We start from the raw sequence: 25911 nt of genomic DNA, 5'->3' as shown, positions 1-25911 counted from the left end.
TGGTGGGTGGGGCAGGCACGGGCGCCCCACCCGCACTCTGGTAGAGTGTGTTCCCGACTGCTGCCAAGGGCCGCAGGGCTCAGTGCCTTCAAGGTCCCTGGAGTCAGAGCCCCCGACATGTGCTCTGCGCACTGTCCTCTGCACTGTCAATGTCGTACGTATACAGTTAACACCCAGCAGGTGCCCGACACCCTTGCACTGTCTGGTGGGCGAGTCCAGTTGGTCCCTTCCACGTGCTCTGCCCCAGCTGCCGAATCATAGCATCCTAGCAAGCGTGTCACACACCGCTCCCAGGCTCCCCGGGCTCCTTGGCGTTCAGAATGCTACAGATCAGCTAAGTTCTCTTGCCAGTCTGTTTTTTTATTGACGTCTAGTTGGTGTGCAATGTTGTCTTTGTTTCTGGTGTACAGCAGTCATTCAGTTATGTACATATTCCTTTTCATATTCTTTTCCATTACGGTTTATTATAGGATATTGAGTCTAGTTCCCTGTGCGACACAGTAGGGCCTTGTTGTTTATCTATTTTATATACAGTAGTGTGTGTCTGCTAATCCCAAACTCCTAATTTATCCCTCCCCCACCCCCTTTCCCCTTTGGTGACCGTAAGTTTGTTTTCTATGTCTGTGAGTCTGTTTCTGTTTTATAATTAAGTTTATTTGTATCATTTGTTTAGATGCCACAAAAAAAAATCATATGATATTTGTCTTTCTCTGACTTACTTCACTTAGTATGATCATCTCTAGGTCCACCCAGGTTGCTGCAGATGGCATGCTTTCATTCTCTTTTATGGCTGAGTAATACCCCATTGTGTACGTGTGTGTGTGTGTGTGTGTGTGTGTGTGTGTGTGTGTGTGTGTGTATGTATATGTGTGTGTGTGTATATATATATATATGCCACATCTTCTTTATCCAGTCATCTGTGGATGGACATTTAGGTTGTTTCCATGTCTTGCCTGTTGTAAACAGTGCTGCTGTGAATGCTGGGGTGAATGTGTCTTTTCAAATTTGAGTTTTCTCCAGATAGATGCCCAGGAGTGGGATTGCTGAATCATATGGTAAATCTGTTTTCGTTTGTTAAGGAACTTCTGTACTGTTGGCAGCCTTTTTGTAAGGGATTTCAAATCAGAATTGGATCCTCTGAAATAACGAATCTATTGAAAAAGTAATCCTTGCTTTCTTTTTCTTTTTTTAAAGAAGCTAAAAGTTGGGGTTGCTGTGTTTTTCCCCAGGAGAACCTCTTCTTCGTGATGGAGTACCTCAACGGGGGAGACCTGATGTACCACATCCAGAGCTGCCACAAGTTCGATCTCTGCAGAGCAACGTAAGAGCCCACGCAGGGCTGGGTCCCCCGTCCCCGTCGGGCACTGAGGACCCACAGTTTTCCTGGGGTCCTGTTTTCCTGGCCGTTTTCCTGTTTCCTCGCTCAGTGAGCCTAAACCCCGGGGGCCCAGGTGACCCTGGGACACATCAAATGAGGCAACTGTCTTCCCAGCCTGAGAAGCTTAAACTCAAGCCGGTTTTGCTTCATTTGTCTGTTTTCAAATCAACTACTTAGTTTCTTAAGGAACCACCCCAATTCATCTGGCTTCTAAAGAATCTGAACCCAGGAGCAGTATTTCCCCTTTGAATTGAAGTCAGAGGGAACACACGTGGCGAAGGGGGTCACGGGCTGGAGACCCGTAATGGGAGGCTCTGTGTGAAGGCGGAAAGCATTTGGCCTTGGGGGCTGGAGAATTAGGAGACAGGAAGAGGCACATCCTCTCTCTCAAGACTAAATCTTTACCTTCTTTGGCATCAAGCTAGACGCAGGCGAAAGCGAGCAGGCGGAGCTTACGAGGTGGGACAGCAGCTGGGTCCTACAGAACCCCCACGGCCCGGTCCCCCGTGGGCCCTCTTTCCTGAGTAATCAAACCGCTGGTGACATTCAAAAGCCAGAAAACCCTGCCTCCAGGCACACTTACAAGTGCAGTGCACACTGGCCCCTTGGCTGTGTGCTCAGCAGTCTTTCACTCCCCCCGAGGGACCTCGGCCGGGGGTGGGGGGCGCTCGGCTGTTCCACCAGCTCTTGCGGAAACCTGGGCTGAAACGGCTATTTTGTGGAGCCCAGGGGACAGCATGCCACTGATCCCGTTGGCTCCAGGAGCCATCAGCCAAGTGCCCAGAGGCAGTTTTATGGGATTTCTGCAGCAAGACAAATCATGGGCACCTTCCTGCTAGAAAGGACTGTCTGCATCTGCCATCCCCTCCCGCTCTGTGAGGAGTGAAGGCCATCACAGACACATCTGTGTATCTGTCCTCACTGCCTCCCAGGAGGGGTCTTTGCATTCTTCTGAGACCCGGCAGACCTCACCTGCGGGAAGTTCTCCCTTCGGTCTGACTTTAATCCCAGTTGTGATGATGGGAGCTCAGCTGCTTTGAGTCTGTCACCACTGAAGGTGGAGAAGCCAGGTTTCACCTCCCGGCTGCTGATGCAGGCATACCTCGCTTTATTGCACGGCACCTTCTTGCGCTTGAGAAATACTTAAGGGTTTTTTATTTGTTTTTTTACAAGTTGACGGTTTGTGGCAACCCTGTGTTGTCAGATGGTGGTTAGCAATAAAGCATTTTTTAAATTAAGGTATGTACTATTTTTTTTTAGACATTTAGACAATTGCATACTTCATAGATTGCAGTGTAGTGTTGACATAACTTTTATCTGCACTGGGAAACCAAAAAACATCCGTGACTCACTTTATTGCGGTGGTCTGCGCCCGGACACGCGGCATCGCCGAGGTCCGCCTGTGTTTTCTCCTCCCCCTCAGGCTGCATTTCCTACCCTTGAACAAGTCAGGTCTGTGTGGAATGGCCCTGCACACGGGTCTAAGGGCTCCAAGTAGACTTTAAGATAAAAGGGAAAATTATTTCCCTATTGTATTGTTACATTTAGTGTTTATGTTTTATTAGCCAAAAAAAATGACAGCTTGAGCATACTTTAAAATATAAGGGTCCGCAGTGGATGCAGGGAGGACCAAAGACGCCAGCTGTGTCATCCTCCCAGGGCTGAAGCTGGACGTGTACAACGGATGACGGATAACGTCTTCCTTTTAATTCAGCAAAGCTGCACGTGTGCAAAACTGCCTGCGTACGTGTGTGTAGCTGAGTGGTGCCCAGCCAGAGTGCTCGCTTGCACAAAAATGGGGGGGGGGTCTGGTTTTCTGCTAAACATTCATGTTGAAACCTTGGTTTTTCCTTCCCGCAGGTTTTATGCTGCTGAAATCATTCTCGGTCTGCAGTTCCTTCATTCGAAGGGAATCGTCTACAGGTAAATCTTACTCCTCAGAGACAGGTGCTGGGACGCCCGGATTTCCCGGTCCAGGTGATTTAACCGTTGTGCTTGAGTGACGCGAGGTGGTCAGTGTGCCTTTGTGGCAGGAAGTTCCACACCCAGGCGTCCTGCCCACGGTGACAGCATGGATGGTGACTACTGTCAACCAAGGGAGAAATTCCAGTCTCAGGCGGAGTGGAGCTCTGACCTTGTTTTGTTCTTTATTCCGACCCTCTTACCCTCACCCTCGCCTCTGCGTCATTTCCTTCCATTACTCTTTCCCTTTGCCGTCTCTCCGCTGCTCCCTCTCTTCTGTCTCCTTTGTAGCTCTTGTTCTTGCCCGGATTTGCTTTCTGAATGTCCTCCTTTTGGGCGGGGGGAGCAGGGGAGTCCCTCCTTGAACACTCAGACACACCTGCGGAGAGCCACGTGCCCACACCGTGTCGAAGTGCACAGGACGCCACGCACACCCTCTTCCACGAGCAGATGTCTGTCCGGAACCCGTTGTCCACCATCATCTCACACCCTTAGAGGAAAGCTACTGTACTGCGGCCGCCTTAATTGCTCAAAGCACAGCTGACCTCTGCCGAGCGTCCACATCTTCAAAAGCTTAGCTGTCTGGTTCCCGGCTCATTGCAGATCAAGGGGAGAGTTACATGTAACAGAGACAGGGTGCTGGCTGGGTGGCTGCAGGCCCGTGTGGTAACCACGGTGAGGAGGGACAGCTGAGAACCTGACGTGAAGGGAAGAGGCAGGATGACCTGAAGGCACTGTGCCCACTTCACAGATAAGTCACCAGAGGCCCAGAGAGGGGCTGATCGGCTCGGCTGAGCTGAGCGGTAAGACTTGCATTTGGAAGTGGGATCTTCTGGCTCCCCCTCTGCCTCCTCCAAACGGAAAAGCTTTGCTTATGTTGACCGCACAACGGAAAGAAAGGCTTCCACTGAATCCTCCTCGCACCTGATGCCTGATGCGCTGCCCCGGGGGAGGCAGGTGCTTCCCAGAGCCACGCCAGGTGACCTGGGCCCTGAAGTTCCTTGCTGGCATCCTGTGAGCTGTGTGAGGCGCAGCGAACACTCCGGCCTTTGGGTCCTGTGTCTCTTCTAGTTCGAATTCCTCTGCCCTCAGCCCTTTCTTCCCCTTGTGGGGCCGGCTCTGCAGGGCAGGCCTGTGGACCTTCCCTGTTCTGACTTAGATCTCTCAACACTTCAGTGACCTTGTCTCCAGCTCACCTGGCCCACTTCAGAGGGTGGGCTGAGAGCTGGACAGGCAGCTTGTTAGCCTGAAGCCTAGAGAACACGTATTTTTAGAATTGGCTACAATGTACCCTTGGCAGTCACAGCGGACTCTGGATATCATAGCAGGGCTGGTTCACTGCGAAAGACTGGGTGAGCTTGGTTTAAGGGATTGTAAAAGAGGGTAAAGCTTTAATTTGCATCATAGCCCACTGACTGACCATGTGAGCTGGGACAGACTGCATAAGCTTTAAGAGGCTTTATTTTCCATGTAATAAATATGAAAAACAAGAGTATTTCCAGATCAAAGAGCTGTTGTGAGAATCAAATGATAAAATGCATGTGAGATAAATTCTAATATTAGATGTTACGTTCATTATTCTGGATATCTGGCTCCCTAAGGATGACCTCAAAACCAAACTTCAGCCAAATTCCTAGGAACATATGTATGTGGCTATAAATGAGGCAAGTAAGTTTGATGTAGCAGAAACTCAATGCTACCAACGTTGCGCTGAATGTGGATTAGGAAGTGGACCTGGGTAGGGGCCACAGTGTTGGAGAGGCTGAAAACCATGCCAATGAGGAATAAAGTTCCTCCACTTGGTCAGGAAAAGACAAGCAAAACCTTGGTGTCATTTTTCAAATACTCAGAAGATCACGCGTGGGAAAGCAAGCATCCCTGCTCTGCCATTCCTATGAGAGATACTGACCGAGCTCTGGGGACGGGCCACGTGCCACACTGGGCATGGAAGACACAGAGCTCTGTCAGAGCCAGGCCCAGAGACAGCGGACCTGGGCCAAGAAAGACTGTGGGTCCAGAGCAGAGATGCTGATCGAGGAGAAAAAGACGGAGGAGAAGCAGTTGAGCCTACGAGCCGAGTTGTAGATGGAAGGACAGGGTTGAGAGGAGGGAGGAAGACCAGCAAAGCACCCCCTCGAGACCCTTCAGGCCACGATGGGACACGCACCACCCCTCACGTGGCAGTTCCATTTTAACAAAACTATTTGTTCAAGTGAGATTTTGCTTTGTTTTCCAGAGACCTGAAACTGGACAATATCCTGTTAGACAAAGACGGACACATCAAAATAGCAGACTTCGGGATGTGCAAGGAGAACATGGTAGGAGATGCCAGGACCAACACTTTCTGCGGGACCCCCGACTACATCGCCCCGGAGGTAGGCCGTGCTGCTCCGGCCCATACCCCTCGGCACGCCCCCAGCCGGCACCGCTGCCTCTTGCTCCCCTGAAAACCAGGAGACTTTGGAGCATTATGTTCCAGGATGTGTATTTGTTTTGCCTTTTATCTGACACATGCGGCTGCACGGAGGTGTTTTATGGGAGGGGGTGGGGGGGTACCCTGCTAATGTCATCACGTGTCCAGGGCTCGGGCGACTCGGCGTGTCCTGTCCATCACGCCGCCCCCACCCCCCAGCCTTAAAATATATTCACTGTGCCCAGACCAGGCAGAGGAGGCAAGAACCAGGCGGACACGGGGCGGGCTCGCAGGCATCCACCCGAGTCAGCCCAGGGCTCTCACTGGGGACCAGTGAAACCGAGACTGTGGTTTGCACGCTGCCACTGGGGAGGCTGCTGGGGTCTCGTGGACCCACACGCCCTCTTCTGTACAAGGGGAAGACTTCTCTCCTGTGTTGCTTGGTCACATGGGAGAGCCTGTGAAAGTTAACACAAAACCCCAAGCCATCGCGCTCGCGCTGGGAGCCCCTGGCAGAACAGCGCATGCTCGGAAGGCGCCCCGCCGCCCCCGCCCCACCCCCTTCCCCGCCCCGCCCCCTTCCCCGCCGGGGAGACCAGCCCCCTCCCCGCTTGGTCCTCCCCAGGCACCAGCTTACCGCCGTTGGCTTTTTATCTTTGACTCTCTCTCCTCTATGCGACGATCGCTCTAACGTCAGGAGCTGTTTCTTATTCACGTTTTTAAAACTTTGTATTTTGGAATAATTGCGGATCCACCGCACGTTGCCCAAGGTAGTGCCCCGCACCCGCCGTCCGCGGTTTGCCCCGCGGGCCCCCTTCCAGGCTGGGGGCCAGACGTGAAGCCAGGGCGCTGCCGCCGGCGCGGGGCGCGCAGCTCTGGCGCAGCCTCCCCGTGCGTAGGGCCGCGTGCCCTGACACCCACTTTTATATCCAAGGACCAGTACAAGGCTCAGCGCATTACGGTGCTGACAGACACCTTTTCAAAGAACGAGCGAACAACCAGACGTGAGAATGGGAGCGGTGATGGAACTCTGATTTCCTGGGCAGAATAAGTTTAGCAGCAAAGCCCTGTCATTGTCCAAGCAGCTGTGGCACCCTCGGCCTGAGAGGCAGGAGGCTCAGACCTCTGCATAAGCACTGAATTTTGACTTCACCGTGGTTAAATGCAAGATCGGGCTCTGGTCAGCAAGAAGCTAGGGCCTTTAGCTATCCTGCTTACAGAAGCCTTACACTATACCCTGTCCCTGGCAGCCCTTCCTTCCTGATCTGTTTCCTTCTGCATCTCCCAGAAGTTAGCTTCACAGACCCACTTCTCTCTGCATCTTCAAGCCTGCGCGCCTTCACGCAGCCCCATCCTTGGTCCTCCTCTCCTCCTCCTGGACCCTCTCCATGAACAGCCGTCTCTGTGGCTAGGATCTCAACTGCAGAATCAGTACAGCCATCCCAGACTGCTTGCTCCAGACCTGCATGTCCATGTTCCTGCCTGAGATCGCCCACTCACCGTCACAGGCCATTCAAGCCCAGCAGGTCCCACCCAAGGCCGATTTCTGTGTTGAAATTGCTCCCCCCACCACCCCGCCCACGTACACATCAGTCCATCCCTTCACCTCGCCAGAAAACTAGTTCTCCCAAATCCAAACACCAGAACCTTCTACACTGAGACCTCAGAACTCTTCACGTCTGTTCGACACCCCCAGTCTAGTGACAAAGACCCTCCGCTGATTCTTTCTTGAGCCTCACATTGAATCCCTTGGAGATTAATTCAGTGCCCCTCCAGCCACCCCCCCCCCCACACACACACTTGCCATTGCTGCCCTAACTCCAGGCCCCCAGCATCTCTGGTCTGGAGCCCAGTGGTACCTTCTCCCCAGTTTCCTCTCCATCACCGCCCAACCGCCATGCATCCTCTTTACTTATTTTCAACCTTTCTGATCACATTCCCTCATCAGTTAAAAAAGCATCCTGAACATACGTATATTAATTAAATTTTATCACCAACCAATCTAGTCTGTGTTAGAAAGCATGTGGAAAACAGAACAGGCCCAACTTAAGATGAAATGAATCGTCTTAAATAACTAAGTTTCATTCTATTAATGGTTCATTTTATGCCTATTTAAAATAACAAGGCTCAGTCATTTTTTAAAACCTTAATTGAACCCTATGCTTCTGGCACTCAAAGATCAGATTCGTTGCCTTCAATTCCTGGTTTTATGGGAGCATAGCTGGAAAAGACGGCTCAGAAAAGGCGCACTGTAAGATAGGCACTACCATGTGTACCTAGGCAGGGTTCACGGTTGACAGTAGTGGATGTAAGGCCAGAATTCGCAACGGTGTTTTTGATACACTTGATTCACTGAGATCAGCGTTGTTTCCAGCCTCTCTGGGATGTGACGAAGACTGTTCCCCAGAGTGAGAGGCCTCACACGGCCGTTTTCTCATGCTCCTTACATGTTTGCGTTACTGAGCGTGGTCTCCAGTCCAAGCCTCTTTGCAGATAACTTGCTAAGGACTTGCCATTTTGCAAAAATGAGTTTCGTTAAAACAGAACCCACGGACCCCCTTAACCGGGCACGCAACACAAAAGACCAACAAGTAATCATAGCAGGAGTGACGCACCTTACGAGCTGCTGAAAACGAACGCCCCAGCACCCCCCAACCCCTCCCTCGGGAAACCCAGTCGCTGTTCAGATCTCTAAACGAGGGCCCCAGTGTCACTCAGATTTTTTTTTAACTCGTGTAAATACAGGTTCTAATTTTTTCTTCCCATGTCTCGTCACACCGTCTGGTGGGCCCTGGGGGTGCCTGCCCTGTTCTGAAGGCCACCACCTCACCAGATTTACCCGTCTAATAGGAAGACCTGTTACAGCTTTGAAATCTTCAGGTGGTCCCTGTGATCAGCTGTGTACAAGCCAAAATCCTGAGCCAAGATCTTAGTAATACATCGCGAGACGTCCATCCTGCCTGCATCTCTCATGCTCCTTCACCATCCACTCTGCGGTTTTCCCCACTTCTAAACCAGCTTGTCCCTAAAGACGCTTCTGGCTTCTTGGAATAATCAGCTGTTCCCGCTTCTGCGCACTGTGTCTGTGCTGTGTCTCCTCTACACCGCGCACGTGTTACCCAGTTCCCCCATGAGCTGAATTTCGCACAGTTAGCGACTATAAGTTATCTATCTTAACATCTTGTCTCCTCCCGACAGCTCAGAGCAGCCACCACCTGTTCCCTGAAAAAAGCCCACCCCATGTACCCACCTCTGAACGTGTGCTGCGTTTCCCCACTGCTGAGCCTTTTTATACGATAAACCTCTCTAGCCTCTCCCTCCTCTGCCCACCAAAATCCTACGCACTTTCAAAGCTCCAGTCACATACCATCTCCTTTGTGAATTCTTCCTTTTTCTCATTCACTGTCCCATTGCCCTCTCCCTGGGGACCTCAAAGACGTGGGCAGAGAACCCAAAACACAAAAGTAAATGCCTTTCAGAGCAGCATCAGGAAGGCTGCACAAAAAGCAGACTGTGCTCCCCAAAACTGGGGAGTAGTGTCCCCAGTCCATGGTCCTGACAGCTTCCCGGAAGCCCTGTGCCTCCCTGTGCCCTATGATTGCAGGACCAAGGGTCCAGCATATAGCTGGACGGAGGCTGATGCTCATTTTGACAAAGAATAAGGAAATAGATAGGGAGATACCCTACCTTTTTAGGGGGCAGTTCTCAGGGGTTAATTAGGGTTTATTTATTTTTTAATGGAGGCACTGGGGATTGAACCCAGGACCTCCTGCTTGCTAGGTACACGCTCTACCACTGAGCTACAACACCCGCCCCCTGAGACACCCTCCTTTTAGTCACACCAGCCTTTTAGTAAACTACATGGGATTTCAATACACAGAAGCAGCTCCCTGGCCTGAGCAGGAGTCACTCGGAAACCAGTGAGGCCGTGGCGGTCCCCTGGTTTTCTAGCGACTCTGACCCCGCTGTGCACGTAACGCGGTGAGCCCCGTGCAGACTTCAGCCCCCTCACTCCGAGAGGCAGACGGAATTGCAGGTTTCTCACTGTAAGAACGGGGGACTCTGATATGAAGCGGTAACATCATTACTATCCGAGTGATGAGAGTAAAGATGGGGCGGGAACAGGACCAAAGGTGACACGGCCATCAGAAGGCACCAGGGGCTGAGACAAAAAGGGCCACTCCAGCCAGAGTTTCTCCCCATTTCTTTAGAAATACAGACTAGGGTGAGCAGGACCAGGTTGGACCGGGATGACACATACCCTCCCTGGGTCCAGCCACCACCCTTTGCTAAACAGGGATGGCAGGACCTGCTTCTGGGGTCCTTATGAATAACCCACGTGAAGTGCGGGCAGCACCAGGACACTCGGCAGACATCTGCAGGCATTCCGTTCGTACAGTGTGTGACTGACTGTGAATCTGCATTTGCTGCTTCCTCCTAACTGCAGGCTGAAATTATTCATTCACATCACCTAGCCTTGGAAGACTTAATTTCCACCACAGCTGTCTCCTGTCCCCCAAATTTCCTTCCGTTTGTCCAGCCAAATGAACTTGTTTACCACTAGGCGATGCTCAGAGCAGTTTCTGGTCGCCGTGGGCTCCCCCTTGTGGCACGTCCTGGGCATTGCATGGGAGCTGGGCCCCACTTAAGGAGACTTTACCAGCACTAAGATTGTGCCGTGTGTGGACCTTTATTTTCTCTGGCATTCCCCCCAGGTCTACGCTTAGACTATTTCTTGAGGCTCAGTTTATTTTTCCCTAAACTTGAATATTAACTTTCGTATTCAAATATTGAGCAAAGGCCAGCTGATAGCGCTTTTATGCTGGAAGCCATCGGCAGATTGTGAAATCCTGTCTGCAACTTGATCTTTATTTTCACAAGCATCTCTCTGGATGAACTGGCACCCATTTTTACAGAACAGAGTCACTTCCAGAAGATGAAGCACCTTGTCTTTCCTGCTTTTCACTGGAAAGTCACAACTGCCTAGTCATAAGCAGGCCACATAGCATCACCCTTTCCACAGATGAGGCAGGAGGGGTTAGGAGTCTGCCCAAGACCACACGGCAGGGTGGAAGCCATCTGTAGGACTGCAACATTCTGTGGGTCATCACAACGTGGTGGTGGTGGTGTCTCTCACTCCAAGGACAGGCCTGGGGTGGGGAAGGGGCCAGAGATGGTCACTGCATCCAGAAGTCCACCAGCATCAGGACAGGCAGTCCTCTCCCAGTCTTGGGCTGGCTAGAACTGTTGTGTCATTTTCCTTTCCTAAGGCCATCAGTGCTGCAAGTCTGCCATTCATCCCAAAGGCCCATTTAAGAGGTTTGCAAATGTTAGCCACTACCTATAAAAATAGATTTTTTTTAAGTTTCTTTTGTATAGCACAGGGAACTATGTTCCATATCTTGTAATAACCTTCAATAGAAAGAAGTATGAAAATGAATATATATGTGTATATATATGCATGACTGGGACACTGGGCTGTACACCAGAAATGGACACACTGTAATTGACTACTTCAATTTAAAAAAAAAAAAGGAAGGGGAGAAATCCCATTCTGAATAAGGAATGCTAATAGTAAGATGACCTATGTGTGTGTGTGTGTGTGCATGTGTGTGTGAAGCATACACATGTGCTCACACAGGTGCACTGAGCTAAGCCTTAAATTGCAAGATGGAAAGGATGTCCATCCTGAAAGGGTCCCAGTCTTGCTTTTCAGATTTGGTCCTTCAATCCTATTATCCCTTCCCTGTTTTGTTTTGGATAATAAAGAAGTTTTGCCCGTTTTACCTGGGAGCAAGAATCATGAAAAACGAGGATTTTTCCCCTCTTCTCCATTTGACAAATTGCTATTATGCTCCTACGAAGTACTGGGATTTGGGGGGGGTTTGGTTTTTGAGGGGGCTCTTGGGGGACATAATTAGGTTTATTTTATTTTTTATTTCATTTACTTATTTATTTAATGGAGGTGCCAGGGATTGAACCCAGGACCTCACACGTGCTAGGGGTGCACTCTACCAGTGAGCTATACCCTCCCCCCCCCCAGTACTGGTTTTAATTGTAAAATATACCATCTTAACCACTTTTAAGAGTACAACTCAGTGGCGTTAAATAGGTCCACATAGTTGTGTGGCCAGCCTCCAGAACTGTTCATCCTGTGCAGCTGGAACTCTGTGCAAATAGCTGCTCATTTCCCCCAAACCCTGGCAACCATCATCCACTCTGTCTGTGAACCTGACTCTCTAGATGCCTCACACAAGTGGAATCATACAGTATTCGTCTTTCTGTGTCTGGCTTATTTCACTTTGCACAATGTCCTCAGGGTTTATCCATGTTGTAGCCTGTGTCAGAATTTCCTTCCTTGTTAAGGCTGAATAATTTTCAGCTATGTGGAAGGACCCCGTTTAGTTTATTCATCCACTCACTCATCCATCAAAGGGCCCTGTGTACCGTTTTGGAGAAGGTCACAGCCTGGTTTGCTGAGATGACAAGCATTGAACAGAGCGACATGTAGACTATCTTCCAACGATAAACAAGGAAGTTGCTGAAAGGCCAGAATTCAAAGCCGTTTCTGCCAGAAAAGTGGACAGAAATCTCTGTAAATGTTAGGTGGGGGCAGGGAGGGAAAAGCTCGGTGGTAGAGTGCATGCTTAGCATGCGCGAGGTCCTGGGTTCAGTCCCCAGTGCCTCCATTAAAATAAGTACATGATGAGCGTTTTTTCATGTGCCTATTGGCCGTTTGTGTGTCTTTATTGGAGAATTGCTTGGTTAGGTCTTCTGCCCATTTGGGGGTTGGGTTGTTTGTTTTTTTTAATTATTAAGTTGTATGAGCTGTTTATATATTCTGAAAATTAAGCCCTTGTCAGTCTCATCACCTCATACCAGTCAGAATGGCCATCATTCAAAAGTCCACAAACGATAAATGCTGGAGAGGCTGTGGAGAAAAGGGAACCCTCCTACACTGCTGGTGGGAATATTTGGTGCAATCACTGTGGAGAACAGTATGGAGATTCCTCAAAAGACTAAAAATAGAGTTACTGTATGATCCAGCAATCCCACTCCTGAGCATATATCCCAAGGGAACTCTAATTCAAAAAGATACGTGCACCCCAATGTTCATAGCAGCACTATTTACAATAGCCAAGACATGGAAACAGCCTAAATGTTCATCTATAGATGACCATTAAAGAAACTGTGGTATGTTTATACAATGGAATATTACTCGGCCATAAAAAATAAAATAATGCCATTTGCAGCAACATGGATGGACCTGGAGATTGTCATTCTAAGTGAAGTAAGCCAGAAAGAAAAATACCATATGATATCACTTATACATGGAATCTTAAAAAAAAAAAAAGACTAATGAACTTATTTACAAAAAAGAAACAGATTCACAGACATAGGAAACAAACTTATGGTTACCAGGGGAGGAGGAGGGAGGAAGGGATAAATTGGGAATTCAAGATCTGCAGAGACTAACTACTATATGTAAAATAAACAACGAGTTCTACCATAGAGCACAGGGAACTATAGTCAGTATCTTGTAGTGACCTCTGATGAAAACGAATACATGTATGTATGTGTATGACTGAACGATTATGCTGCACACCAGAAATGGACACAACAGTGTAAACTGACTATACTTCAATAAAACAATAAATATAACTGCATAAATACATAAAAACCTAATTACCTCCCCCCAAAAAAACAACAACAAAAATGAGTTAGGTGGGATTCCAGACCTTAGATGCACTTCCCTGAAGGACAGACCAGACTCCCTCTACTCAGAGCACTGCTCTCAAGCTGTGCATCGCCCTTGGAGATCTGATTTCTGGATTGGAACAGCTCATCATCCTAGTCTCTCTCGGCATAGTCAGAAAATTTGACTCTTTGTAACCATGACCAGTTAGGTTTAGGGGGTAGACTTGGCCAGGTGACCTCTTTGGATGTTTGATTCACGGCAGAAACCTTCTGCAAAGACTCAGAACCATAGTCCGTAAAACACGTGGGTTCAGTTTAGCCGTTCACCTCAGAGGCACTGACGGGCTCAAATACCAGCTGTCTTAGGTCTGAGTCCACCTCCCACCACAGACGGGAAAACGGGGGCTGACGGCACAGTTCCGCTGGTTTGCTGACGGCCAGAGGAAAAGCAGAGATTGACACTCAAAAGTTTGCTGTTTCGTCACTGCCCACTCATTTCTATCCAATCGTTAGCTTAGTTTTCAGTGTAATCATTGTTATTTTGTAATAACCTTTAATGAAAAAAGAATATGAAAATGAATATATGTCTACATATGCATGACTGGGACGTGGTGCTGTGCACCAGAAACTGACACATTGTAACTGACTGTACCTCAACTGAGAAAAAAACAAAACAAAGTTGATGGGGCCTGCCATGGCCCTCAGTTACTTCCTGGGTGGTCTGAAGAAGTCCACGCAGGGTTTTCAGGTCAACCTTGCTTTTACTCATTACGTCTCTTGCCTTTGGTCCCGCAGATCCTGCTGGGCCAGAAATACAACCATTCCGTGGACTGGTGGTCCTTTGGAGTCCTCCTGTATGAGATGCTCATCGGCCAGTCGCCTTTCCACGGGCAGGATGAGGAGGAGCTCTTCCACTCCATCCGCATGGACAGCCCCTTCTACCCGCGATGGCTCGAGAAGGAAGCCAAGGACCTTCTGGTGAAGGTAAGATGGGAGGTCAAGGATGCTTCCGTGAGGTTAGGATTAGGTTTTCTGACCAGCGCTCGCATTCAGTTGTTAGATTCTGACTCACACGCAAGAGAGTCAACATAATTATATTGAACCGGATTTAAAGGGGATGCTCGCTGTCTTTTTTAACTGAGGCACCAACAGGATGAATTTCAAAATGAGTGTAAGACAAACCCTCACGTGCATCATGTACAAAAGAGACGCCCGGGAATCAGTTCCGTGACTCCTGAATTGCCTCACTTGGAGATGTAATTGGTCTGTTGAACGAACGCCAATTTTTGGCTGAAAACTCAGCTTGTTTCCCATAGTCCCTGTTCCATCTATCTCAGTCCACCTGAAACCATAAAGTTCCCAGAAGAAAAGAGAGGCCACAGCCTCACTGACATCAGTCTTAAGCGATGTTTTACGGGATCTGACTCCAAAAGGAAAGAAAAGCAAAAAACAAACAAATGGGGCTCTGACCGTGAAAAGGCTTCCACACAGCAAATAAAATGATCAAAGTGAGATCTACCGAGCGGGGGAAGATGTTTGCAGATCGTGTACCTGATAAGGGGATAATACCCAACATGTATAAGTAACTCCTACAAATCAACAGCAAAAACCTCATTTTAAAATGGACAAGAAGATCGCAGTAGATATTTTTCTCAAAGTAATAGACATCTTTCTCAAAGGCGCACAGGTGGCCAGCCAACAGGCACGTGAAAAGGTGAAACATCGCTAATTTTCAGGGACATGCAAGTCAAAGCCACAGTGAGACAAACCACCTCACACCTGCCAGGATGGCTGTTACTGAAAAGACCAGGAATAACAAATGTTGGCGAGGATGTGGAGCAACGGGAGCCCCCGTGCACTTTGGGGGGAGTGTAAACTGGTGAAGCCACCGTGGGAAACAGCATGGAGGTTCCTTCCTGCCCCATTCCCTCCCTGTGCTCACGGGAATGACTGATGTATTTTTCACCCTGAAACCTTGAGAATGCAGGCTCTTGGCAGCAATCTCCAGAGTTTACCATCAAAGCAGGAGTCGGAACCCTGCCCATGACAGCCCAGGATCAATTAAGAATCAGCGTCCAGGGCTACAAATGTAAACCAGCTTTGGAGACTCACTGGCCGGGAGCCGGGAGCCCGCGGGCGGACCCACGCAGAGGAACAAGGAGCACCTGGGAGCCATCATGAACAATTTAGACTTAAAGCAAGGTCCCAATTTACCTTTTTCGCGGATGCAAAACACCATCTACAGGGTGAGTGTAACAAGTCGTGAAAAATGAACGTCTTGCCAATACAACACGCTAATTACACATTGTAACAAGCGGCTACGTTTCCTGAGCCATCCCAGCAACCGTGTGGACAAGAGAGACCTGCGGGAGTGACCAAGAGGCCAAATCTAAAGCGCACGGGGAATGCAGGTGTTTTAAACAAACAGGGTTTGGATTTCCGGCAACTCATCTCAGCTGGGTTAAAGAAGAATCATTTACAAAAACAGTCTGTAACCTTGCTTTTATCACGGAAAGGGGCCTGGGGTAAGATCTTTCAACATTAGACACTATCGGTAGATTTGAAATACAAACTTCAGGTTACCCGGCCCATCTTTTTTCACTAATCTGCTTTTTTTCTCATGAAGAACTACTCGGAATTGAATGTAAAGGGCAAAATACACGTCCATCTCTCTCATACAGCTGTCGGCAACGCTGAGGCCACTGTGGGGTCCTCCCCGAGGCATCAGTATCTCGAGTCTGAGGTGCTGACAAAGCGCATGGGAGACCAGCACAAGGTTTATTGTATTTAAAAGTCCGCGTCCATTCCCCTCAGCTGAGGGACCCAGACAAGCCATGAGCTTGGAAGACTCCCCAAACGGCCAATTAAATTCACTTTTAATGACTGAACAAAACACGCACAGAACGAAAGTTAATTTCAAAATTAACCAATTGTAAAAAAGAAAAAAGAAAGATAACAGTAGAAATAACTTAGCAGGACTGGAATGCGAGCATGTTGTTTCCGTAAAGGCAGCGTTCGGCGCCGGGACGCTGGCCGCCGTTCCGCGCTTGGCTCTCGGAAGGCCCTGGCTGCAGGGCGTCAGCCGGCACCGGCTGCCATAACGGAACACCACGAGGGGGAGACTTAAACAGGAGTGTGTTTACTCACCGTCGTGGGGGCCGGCAGTCCAACTCAGGGTGCAGGGCGGCTTCCTGCAGGGAGCCCTCCTGGCTTGCAGGCGACTGCTTGCCGGCCGCCAGCGCGCGGCGTGCGCGCTCGGAGGACGGAGCCTCCCCCCGTGGCCCGGTGTAACCTCACGCACCCTCCCCCTGGGGGTAAGGGGTTCGGTACTGGGGCTTCAGGAGACACAGTTGCATCCATAGCCCGAGGGCTGCCCCGAGAAGGCCTGGACCACCCAAATCTACCAGGAAAAGGAAATGAGGGCAGAGCCTGTGGGGCCGGGAGGCCCCGGAGCGCGGCTGCCTCCGCCCGCACTTAGAGCTGAACAGCCGGGCCTCGCACACTGAGTCCGCCTACGCGGCCGGGTTGCTCCCAGCAGGCACCGGCTGAGGGTGGGGTGGGGGCCAGCTGGAGGGCATTGAAGCAAGTCTGCGGAAGGACGCCGGAGCGGTGGTTTCCAAGGAGAGAGAGGCCGCCCCGGGGAAAGGGCTCCCCCTAGCTACAGGAGGACCGGTGCCAAGTCCAGTGTGTGGAATATTACTCAGCAATAAAAAGGCCTGAACTGTGGCTTCACAGAACAGCATGGATGGACCACAAGGGCATTAAGCAGAGTGAGGGGGAAAAAAGCCAGTCTCTAAAGGTCACTTCCTGCTGAGTCTAATTATGTAACAGTCTTCAAAGGACAACACTGGGGAGAGGGAAGGCAGATCCGTGGTTGCCAGGGGTTAGGAATCGTGGGGATGGGGGAGTGAGTACGAGGTGGGGGGGGCCCAAGGGAGGTCTTTGCTGTGGTAGGGCGGTTCTGTTTCCTGCTTGTCCTGGTGGTAGCCAGACCCACACAGGGGACAAGACGCCGTAGAGCAAGACAAACGCACACTGTCAATGCCAGTCTCCTGGTCCTGACGCCACAGGATCATCACAGATGGCGTGAGCGTCAGGGAAGCCGGGTGAAAGGCACACAGAACATGTCTCTACTGTCTCTTCATCCTCCTGTAACTCTCTGTGTATGGTCTGATTATCTGCGTTCCCTCCCAGCGCCCCCCCCCCCGAAAATCTTACGTCGAAATCTAACCTCCAACATGATGGTTATAGGAGATGAGGCCTTTGGGAGGTAATTAGGTTTAGGTGAGATCTTGAAGGCAGGGCCCTCGAGATGGGTTAATGCCCTTATGAAAAAAGGGGAAAGAGGGAGCTCTCCTTCCAAACACATGCTCCAAGGAAAGGCCGTCGACAAGCCAGGAAGAGACGTCTCCCTAGGAGCTGACCACGTCAGCACCTTGATCTTGGACTTCAGAACTATGAGAAATAAATATCTGCCATTTAAGCCTCCTGGTCTGTGGCATTTTGTAATAGCTGTCCAAGCAGACTAAGGCAGTATAATTGTTTCAAAATGAAAAGCTTAAAAGCAAAACTAAACCTAAGGCTAAATACTGGAAAATAAAAAAAAAAGAATGTCGCCTGCAGAGTTTCAGAGGCAGGAAGAAAGATTTACTGTGAGAGCAGAAAGTGAGTTTAGTGAGTAGAGCAGAAATCAAGACAACTGAGGATGAAGACGGGGAGGAAAAAGGACTAGTTGGTGAAAGAGGTTTTAAATCCATGTGGAAAATTCTGGACTTACTCCTTCCCATGTGAGTTAATAAAAATTCTCTGTTCTTGTCCATGAAGAAGAAAGTTCTCCCATGTTTTAGGAGCTGGGCTGATAAAAATCCGTTTCCATCATGCAATTTTCTTTTTTTTTTTAATGTTGTTTTACCGGGTGGATGATTAGGTGTATTTATTTATTTTTTAATGGCAGGACTGGGGATTGAACCCAGGACCTCGTGCCTGCTAGGTGTGTGCTCTGCCACTGAGCTGTCCCCTCCCTCCTCCATCATGCAGTTTTCTGACTGTGAGACTGGCTTCTAGTGTCATCTCTGCACCTCTTTTGCTCTGTAATTTTGATCCAACAGCCCCCATATCATTGAGCTCCCTTTTCTGAAAAAAAATCAAAAGTAGTACCATTTCTGGGAAGCTTCCTCAAGGGAATTATACATAATGTGAAACCCAGAAGCAATGGGTCCTTTGGAAAAGCTAAACAACACAGCATGTAGTGACATCTGTAAGTGTAGTGGTGTCGATACCAGACTCCATCCTCTGTCGCCCTCAGAGGACCTGGATTCATGTAGTGCACTGAGCAAATGCACATCAGGAATTACAGCTGGAAAGGAAACCACACACAAAACGAAGACGACCTACTGAAAGGGAGAGAATATTTGCAAATGATATGACCGGTAGGGAGCTAATATCCAACATATACAAACAGCTCATACAACTCAACACCAAAGAAAGAACAACCCAGTTTAAAAAATGGGCAGAAGAACTGAATAGACATTTTTCCAAAGAGGAAATGAAGAGGTCAACAGACACATGAAAAGATGCTGGACATCACTAATCAGGGAAGTGCCAGTCAAAACCACAGCGTCACCTCCCACCTGTCACAATGGCCACATCAAAAAGAACACAAACAGCAAATGTTGGAGAAGACATGGAGAACAGGGAACCCTTGCACACTGTTGGTAGGAATGTAAATTGGTGCAGCCAAGGTGGAAAACAGTATGTAAAACCAGGCTTACCCAATGACCCAGGAATCCCACTCCTGGGCATGTATCCAGAAAAGACAAAAGCTCTAATTCAAAATATATGAGCACCTCCTAAGTGTTCTTAGAAACAATGAACAGTACATGTTTGTAAATTTTTTAAAGTGCAATATATTGTATGTATGTATTTATATGCAGTATATTGTATATATGTATTTATATGCAATATACTTATTGTATATGTGCAAATTGTAACAATTCTACCTAATAAAACTGAAAAATGAAAAAATAGTATAATCCCCCCAAAATATGTGAGCACCCCAGTGTTCATAGCAGCACTATTTATAGTAGCCAAGACATGAAAGCAACATAAATGTCCACCAACAGATGAATAAAGAAAATGTGAGATAGATAGATGGATAATGGAATACTACTCAGCCATATAAAAGAATGAAATTTTGCCATTTGCAGCAGCATGGATGGACTCAGAGGGCATTACACTAAATGAAATAAGTAAGAGAAAGACAAATATTACATGACACCACTTATATGTGGAATATAAAAAAAAATAACAAACCAGGGAATATAACAAAAAAAAGCAGCACACTCACAAATACAGAGAACAAACTAGTGGCTAACAGTGGGGAGGAGGGGGCAAACCACCGGGTGTCAGACAGGCTCAAGGATGGATGAACAACACGGGGAATGCAGCCAATATTTTGTAATAACTGTAAATGGAAAGCAAGCTTTTAAAAATGTATAAAAATTTAAAGAAATTAAGAGTTACAGCTGGGACGCTGCTGACCAGTTGACAGTTGCCAAAGACATGCCCCTTTCTTCCTAATTTATTCACCCAGGATGTCCTGTCCCTTTGGAAAATGATGGAAAACTAATGATCTCAAACAGAAATAGCCCCTCCCTTTTGTAGAAAGATACATCTGAGGAGGGACTAAAGAGGGAGGAAAGATTCCAGTGGCGGGTGGGCGGACGGAGGCCATCCACAGCCACCAAGCACTGCTCTCTGGCCCAGACAGTCAAATAAATTTAAACAAACTCCAGCTGCGTCCTGGCCATTGATGTAAGAGTTGTGCTTTTTCCTCTAAATGTAAACCACACCTCAGACGGCTTTTATGGACAAAGTCAAGTCTTTCTTCACGAACATTGATTCCTTTGGTGCGGCCTCTCAGCGGCAGAGCCAACGACCTCCTGTAAGGTCACCAAGCATCGCCAGGACTGGGGGGGGGGGGTGACCTGCTACAAGGCAGAAAAGATGATACTTTTCTGTGCAAAACTAGAAAGAATTTTGAGTCTCGAAGCTGGAGATCATATTACCTTCTCATTATACATTTTATCTTTAAAAGAATTATTTTTTAATTTCAGAAGCATACATACCAGGCTCAGAAGGTGCTTTGTCATGGTCCTCTTGGAACAAATGGCTTATGTTCCTGAGAAAAATTAATGGAAAACCGAGCATGTGTGCCCTTGGCCTGAGGCAGTTACTTCTAACCATTCCCTGCAGCATTTCACTCTAGCCACGTGAGGCTGGGTTTGGGCGTATTCTTGAAGCTCTCACCCCTTCTCTCTAATCTTGTTTCATCCAAACGTCCTTCAGAAGTGAAGTCAGTCATTTACCAGGATCGTTTCAAGGGAAGGGAGACGGGGCAAGTCACTTACTCCTTCTGCTTCTAAAAAAAAAAAAAGCCAATCTGCTTTTCTATCTGTTGACTCTTGCTGGTGTCTTGAGTCTACAGAAAAATGTGTGTTACTGCGAACTTTTCTATATGCTGAAAACCAGAGCTAACAGAAGATGGAGAGTGAAGACACGTAATCTGGAAAAACTAAAGGGGGAAGACGGCTTACTCACACGGTCCACAGAATGTACTGAGGGTTATGTTTATGCATGGCTCAGGGCTGGATTCTGCAAGAAACAGAAACAGAAGTGGTGCCTGCCTTAAACTCTAGCGGGGAAGGCAGTCTTTGAGCATAAATGCATATACAGTGTGCTCATTCCTCTCCTGGAGGGGAGACGGTCTGTGGAGCACAGGGGAGAGACCGTCCAACTGCAGAGGCAGGAAGGGGCTGCTGGTCATTCAGGCGCTCCTGCTGGCTGGACCTGGGGTCTTCAGCTGCTTTCTTAGCTACTGAGCCTTGGTTTCCTCAGCTGACAGTTGGGATCAAATACCTGCTTTTGTTTTTAATTCTTATTTTTAATTGAAGTATAGTTGACTTATAAGGTTAGTTTCAGGTGTACAGCAAAACGAGTTTGGGACTAAGAGACACACGTTACTGTATATAAAATAAACAAGGACCTACTGCATAGCACAGGGAACTGTATTCCGTTTCTTGTCATGAGCCATAACGGAAAAGAAACTAAAAATATACATGTATGTATGTATGTATGTGTATGACTGAATCGCTTTGCTGTACACCTGAAACTAACATTGTAAATCAACTGCACTTCAACAGTACCCGCTTTTATAATCAGTCTTTAAAATCAGGATGGTCTAGCAGAAGACCTGACTCTCAAGGGAAGCTGGGTGGGGGGGTTGTGGAGCAGAAAGAAGCAGGCGTGGATTAAGGCAAGTCCTTGCAAGATGGAAGTGTCCTTGGAGAAGTGAAGAGATAGGAAAGGCAGGTGGCGTATTCAGTGAGTGGACATGTCTGGACAGAAGAGAGGGTCACACTGGAATCAAAGGATGACCGTCAGCATTACAGAGAGCCTGGAAGGCCAGCCTCGGGGCTCAGGGGGGTGTCAGGACAGGGGCATAAAGATCACCTTGTCTGACCCTTCATTTTTCAGGTGAGAAAATTGAGACTCAGAAAACTGGCCCCACGCCACTGGGTCATAAGCCTCTCAGATGACATTCTCGTGTTACTTCCACTGTGCAGTGGTTTTTCTATGGGGGTTCTTCGGAACCCCAAGTTTCCATACAGGGGCCTCAGCGACCGCCGTATAGTGGAGGGAAGAGGGCCAGGCCAGCAGTTTACCACCTGGCTGTGTTAGGTGGCTGCATGTGTGTGTCACACGGGCTTTTAAGAAGAGGCTCTTAAAACGAATATACGTATGTATACGCGTGACTGGGACACTGCGCTGTACGCCAGACATTGACACGTTGTAACTGATGATCCCTCAATAAAAGTTCTGTTAATTTAAAAATTTAAAAAAGAAGAAGCTCTTAATTAAATAAAGGAAAAAAATCTACACTTTGCTGCAGCACGTTAGTTAGTTAGTTAGTTGGTTGGTTAGTTAGTTAGTGATTGCAGAGCAGAGGGAGCTTTTGAAGATTTTCAGATAAGGAAAGCCGTGTTTTAAGACCAGTAGGCTGGCTGCACGTAGCCTCTTCTCATTAGCGGTATAAAGCCAAGAGGTCCGTGGGTGCAAATGGAGGCCAAGTTCTGCCAGAACTTTATGGAAAAATCACTGCAGGTGACCTGGCTTCTGTTTTCAAGACCCATAGCCTCCTTATGACACCCTGTAAGTACGAGTTATTTCATAAGTAAACATCTAGCTAATTAAAGAAAAGGGTGACTCCTCCAGACCCCCAGGAGACCCAAGACTTTTCTAGCTCACATGTCTGGACTCTCCTCACTCCTTAAAGCCCTTGACATGTTTTGTTTAAGTTTGAAGAGTTTCAGGTTTCTTTCCTGTCCTGGCCAGTGTCCGTTTCGACCTCCTGGAGGAAAGCGGCAAGAGAGGGGACAGTGCGAAGAAGGAAATACATATGCACACGAGTCAGAGGTGATTAAAGAGGATCTGAATTAAGTGTTAGCGTCCAGCAGGTTTGCAGGAGTGGGGAGTGATTCTGGATCCTCAGATGCCTTACAACATCCGAAGCTGATGGTCAGGACTAGTTCATGGTGCATGTGAAGTGAGCTTTTCCTGAGAGCAAGACTGTGACCCTAAGCAGGCAGCTTTGGAAGAAACCAAACTCCATCGCTGGGCAGCCAGCCAGACCACCACTGCTTTGGTTCCTTACGCTCTGCCGTGGTGTTTCATAGACCAGGAATTCGTGCACACCTGTGCGTGTGTGTGTGTTGTGTGTGTGTGTGTTGTGGTTAGTCCTTACAGATGAGGAAACTGACCCAGAGCATTCTGGAACTTGCCAGAGGCCCTGCGAATAACCCAGGGCAAAGCTGATTTCAATCCGGGTCTGTATTACTTAAAAGATAACATTTCTAGGGCGAAGCCCAGACTCTGGAATAGTCAGCAGGCTCATTCGAGGGAGACCGTTACCCCCGTTTGATGTGATCGTTTATAATGGTAAATGGAAAACAAGGTTCGGAAGGCAGGGGCCACGACCAGGTCCTTTCCCTTGGTGGAGTCAAGCGTGCGTGGTCCTGGCTCCCACGCCAAGAAGTGCGCCTGCATCCAGGGGGGCAGGTTCATCCCCTGGAGAACTAACTCTTCCCCTTCTGTCCCCTTTCAGCTCTTCGTACGGGAACCTGAAAACCGCCTGGGAGTGAGGGGAGACATTCGCCAGCACCCCTTGTTCCGGGAGATCAACTGGGAGGAGCTGGAAAGAAAGGAGATTGACCCGCCGTTCAGGCCTAAAGTGGTGAGAGCGCCGGGGGCCGTGTGGTGGGGGGACCAACGGCCGTAAAGGATGTTGGTCAAAGAACAGGAATATATAATCTGCAAAACGCCTTCCCTCCTCTGGTCCCTTTGCTCCCACCCTCCACCCCCTCCCACCTCCCACTGTCCCCTGCAGACGAACAGGACAGTGGTCAGATTGGGGCTTTCCACTTTTTCAAAGGTTGCCAGCCTGCTTCATACGTAAGCTATTAACTAGAAACATTAGACCTTATTTGAACGTACGCATGATGGAATTCCTTTATATGAATTTAATTATACCATTGATAAACTGATGACTCAGGATCTTAGAGGTGTTGAATAAAAGCCCCACGTGACCATCTGTAAGTATTACTTTAGTGCAGATGCCCGCGTTTTCACACACAGGTACTAGCCTGGGCAGCGGAAGTGAGGATGATGACTTCAGTGGTTGATTTTCTCCCCTTTTCCTCCCCTCCTCCACCTTCAACTCTGATCCAGAAATCACCGCATGACTGCAGCAACTTCGACAAGGAATTCTTGAATGAGAAGCCCCGGCTGTCGTGCGCAGACAGAGCTCTGATCAACAGCATGGACCAGAACATGTTCAGAAACTTTTCCTTCATGAACCCCAGGATGGAGAGGCTGATATCCTGAATCCCACCTCCCCGGGTCCACGAAGGGATCTGCCGCCTCTCCTCTGTGAACTGGCCCAAGTGACAATTCTTGGGTTCCTTTTCGTCTTGGAAAAGAAAAGAAACACTCAACCACAAAGGCTGAGCCCACCAACGCCCCTCGCTGGCTGCGCAGCAGAAACCAGCTCTGTGTCACTAACGAGGCCCCTGGGTCTTCCTTCACAGCCACGCTTGACGTCAGGTCATTACTAACCCCAGCTATCTACTTGATGAAAGATGGTTCTCCGAGCTGTGAAAGATTTGAAAACTTAACACCGCTCTAAATCGCGGCCCCTCCCTTGGGCACGAACTGCCGATCAGTGAAATCCTTGCTCACTGAAGGCACAGCGTGAGCACGAACTCCTGAAAGGCTGAGCCAGCACGTGGCCTGGCGTGGCTGTGGCTTCCACTCTGCCACAGACAAGAAACCACTAAGCCGTTTTACTCTGTTCACATCCCTGGAAGGTGTAAATAAGGAGTGGGGGAAGCCCTGCGCAGGTTCTTATGGGAATTCTTCATAATAAACGTAGCTTGTAACTTGAGATTTACAAATCCATTCATTCTGACTAGCTGTGAAATTCGTGGGAAAGAGAGAAGGTGGGGAGAGTTCGTGTCATTGATGTGGAAGGTTTAATACAGCCCTATTCTGGTTATCTTATCGTAGTAATCAAATTTCGAGTCCAACCAAGATAGAGACATTCTACTGCAAATAAAACCTTTTCGTCCATCCACTCTCAGCTGATCTCAGCATCGGTGGCAGCCTCTCATCACCATCCTCACATTAGAACAAGAAAAAAAAAAATGACGTGCGTAATTCTACTAGAGAAGAGAAAAGCAATCTTTTTATTACACCATTACGGGTGATTTGATGACTCGTAAGTCTCTTGAGACGTCGTTCAAGATAAGGACCCATGCATGCTGTTTGCAGCGATCTTATTTAATTAGAATTCTAGCTATACGTGTTTAAAGTACCTGTGCTGTTTGTATATTTTGGTAAAATGTTGTGACTTAATGATGAAGAGGTGGATATGTAAAAATGGAATAAAAGAAAGAAGGATGCCTCTGAATAGTTGAATTCCCTTCTTGTCCCCACCGCCCCCAAGAACCTGGTTCTGTTTTGGTTATTATCAAGATGTAGCTAGCACTGAGGTGATGTTTTAAATTTTGAGAATCATTAAACATCCCCAAATGGGCGAGAAAGTCGGTAAACCTTGAGTCATTGGTCTCACGTTCCTCTTTCCCTGCCCCACGAGACTTCTTGACCTCCTGGTCTACGTGTGTTGCCTCTACGTCTCCAACCCCCAAATTCAGCTCTGCCCTCCAGTCTCTCTCCTGACACTGCCTCCTCCAGGGACGGCCCTCTGGCCTGGTCTTGTGGAATGTTCTGTTCCCCTTCTACGTCTCTGCAGCTTCGGATACAAGGAAAGACCTGTTCTGTGACCTCAGCCCCTGAGATGCTCTCACACAGCCCTTTCCTCTTTCATCCCGTCCACCTGTCGTCA

At 48.5% G+C, this 25911-nt stretch overlaps 1 protein-coding gene across 4 annotated transcripts in view; it reads left to right on the top strand.

Moving 5' to 3' along the window:
- PRKCQ (protein kinase C theta) overlaps nt 1-25478 on the top strand; it is a 131658-nt gene extending 106180 nt beyond the window's left edge. For all 4 annotated transcript variants that reach the window (XM_032473991.1, XM_032473990.1, XM_032473992.1 and 1 more), the window contains exons 13-18: nt 1230-1321; nt 3239-3301; nt 5577-5715; nt 14247-14435; nt 23614-23742; nt 24237-25478. In XM_032473991.1, the coding sequence (XP_032329882.1) occupies nt 1230-1321; nt 3239-3301; nt 5577-5715; nt 14247-14435; nt 23614-23742; nt 24237-24392 (768 nt within the window). In that variant the 3' untranslated portion in view covers nt 24393-25478. The remainder of the gene's footprint in view (nt 1-1229; nt 1322-3238; nt 3302-5576; nt 5716-14246; nt 14436-23613; nt 23743-24236) is intronic.
- Nucleotides 25479-25911: the final 433 nt, after the last annotated feature.

This window comes from Camelus ferus, chromosome 35, assembly GCF_009834535.1.
Source record: "Camelus ferus isolate YT-003-E chromosome 35, BCGSAC_Cfer_1.0, whole genome shotgun sequence".
Taxonomy (NCBI): Eukaryota; Metazoa; Chordata; class Mammalia; order Artiodactyla; family Camelidae; genus Camelus; species Camelus ferus.
This window is presented reverse-complemented; position numbering and strand designations above follow the sequence as displayed.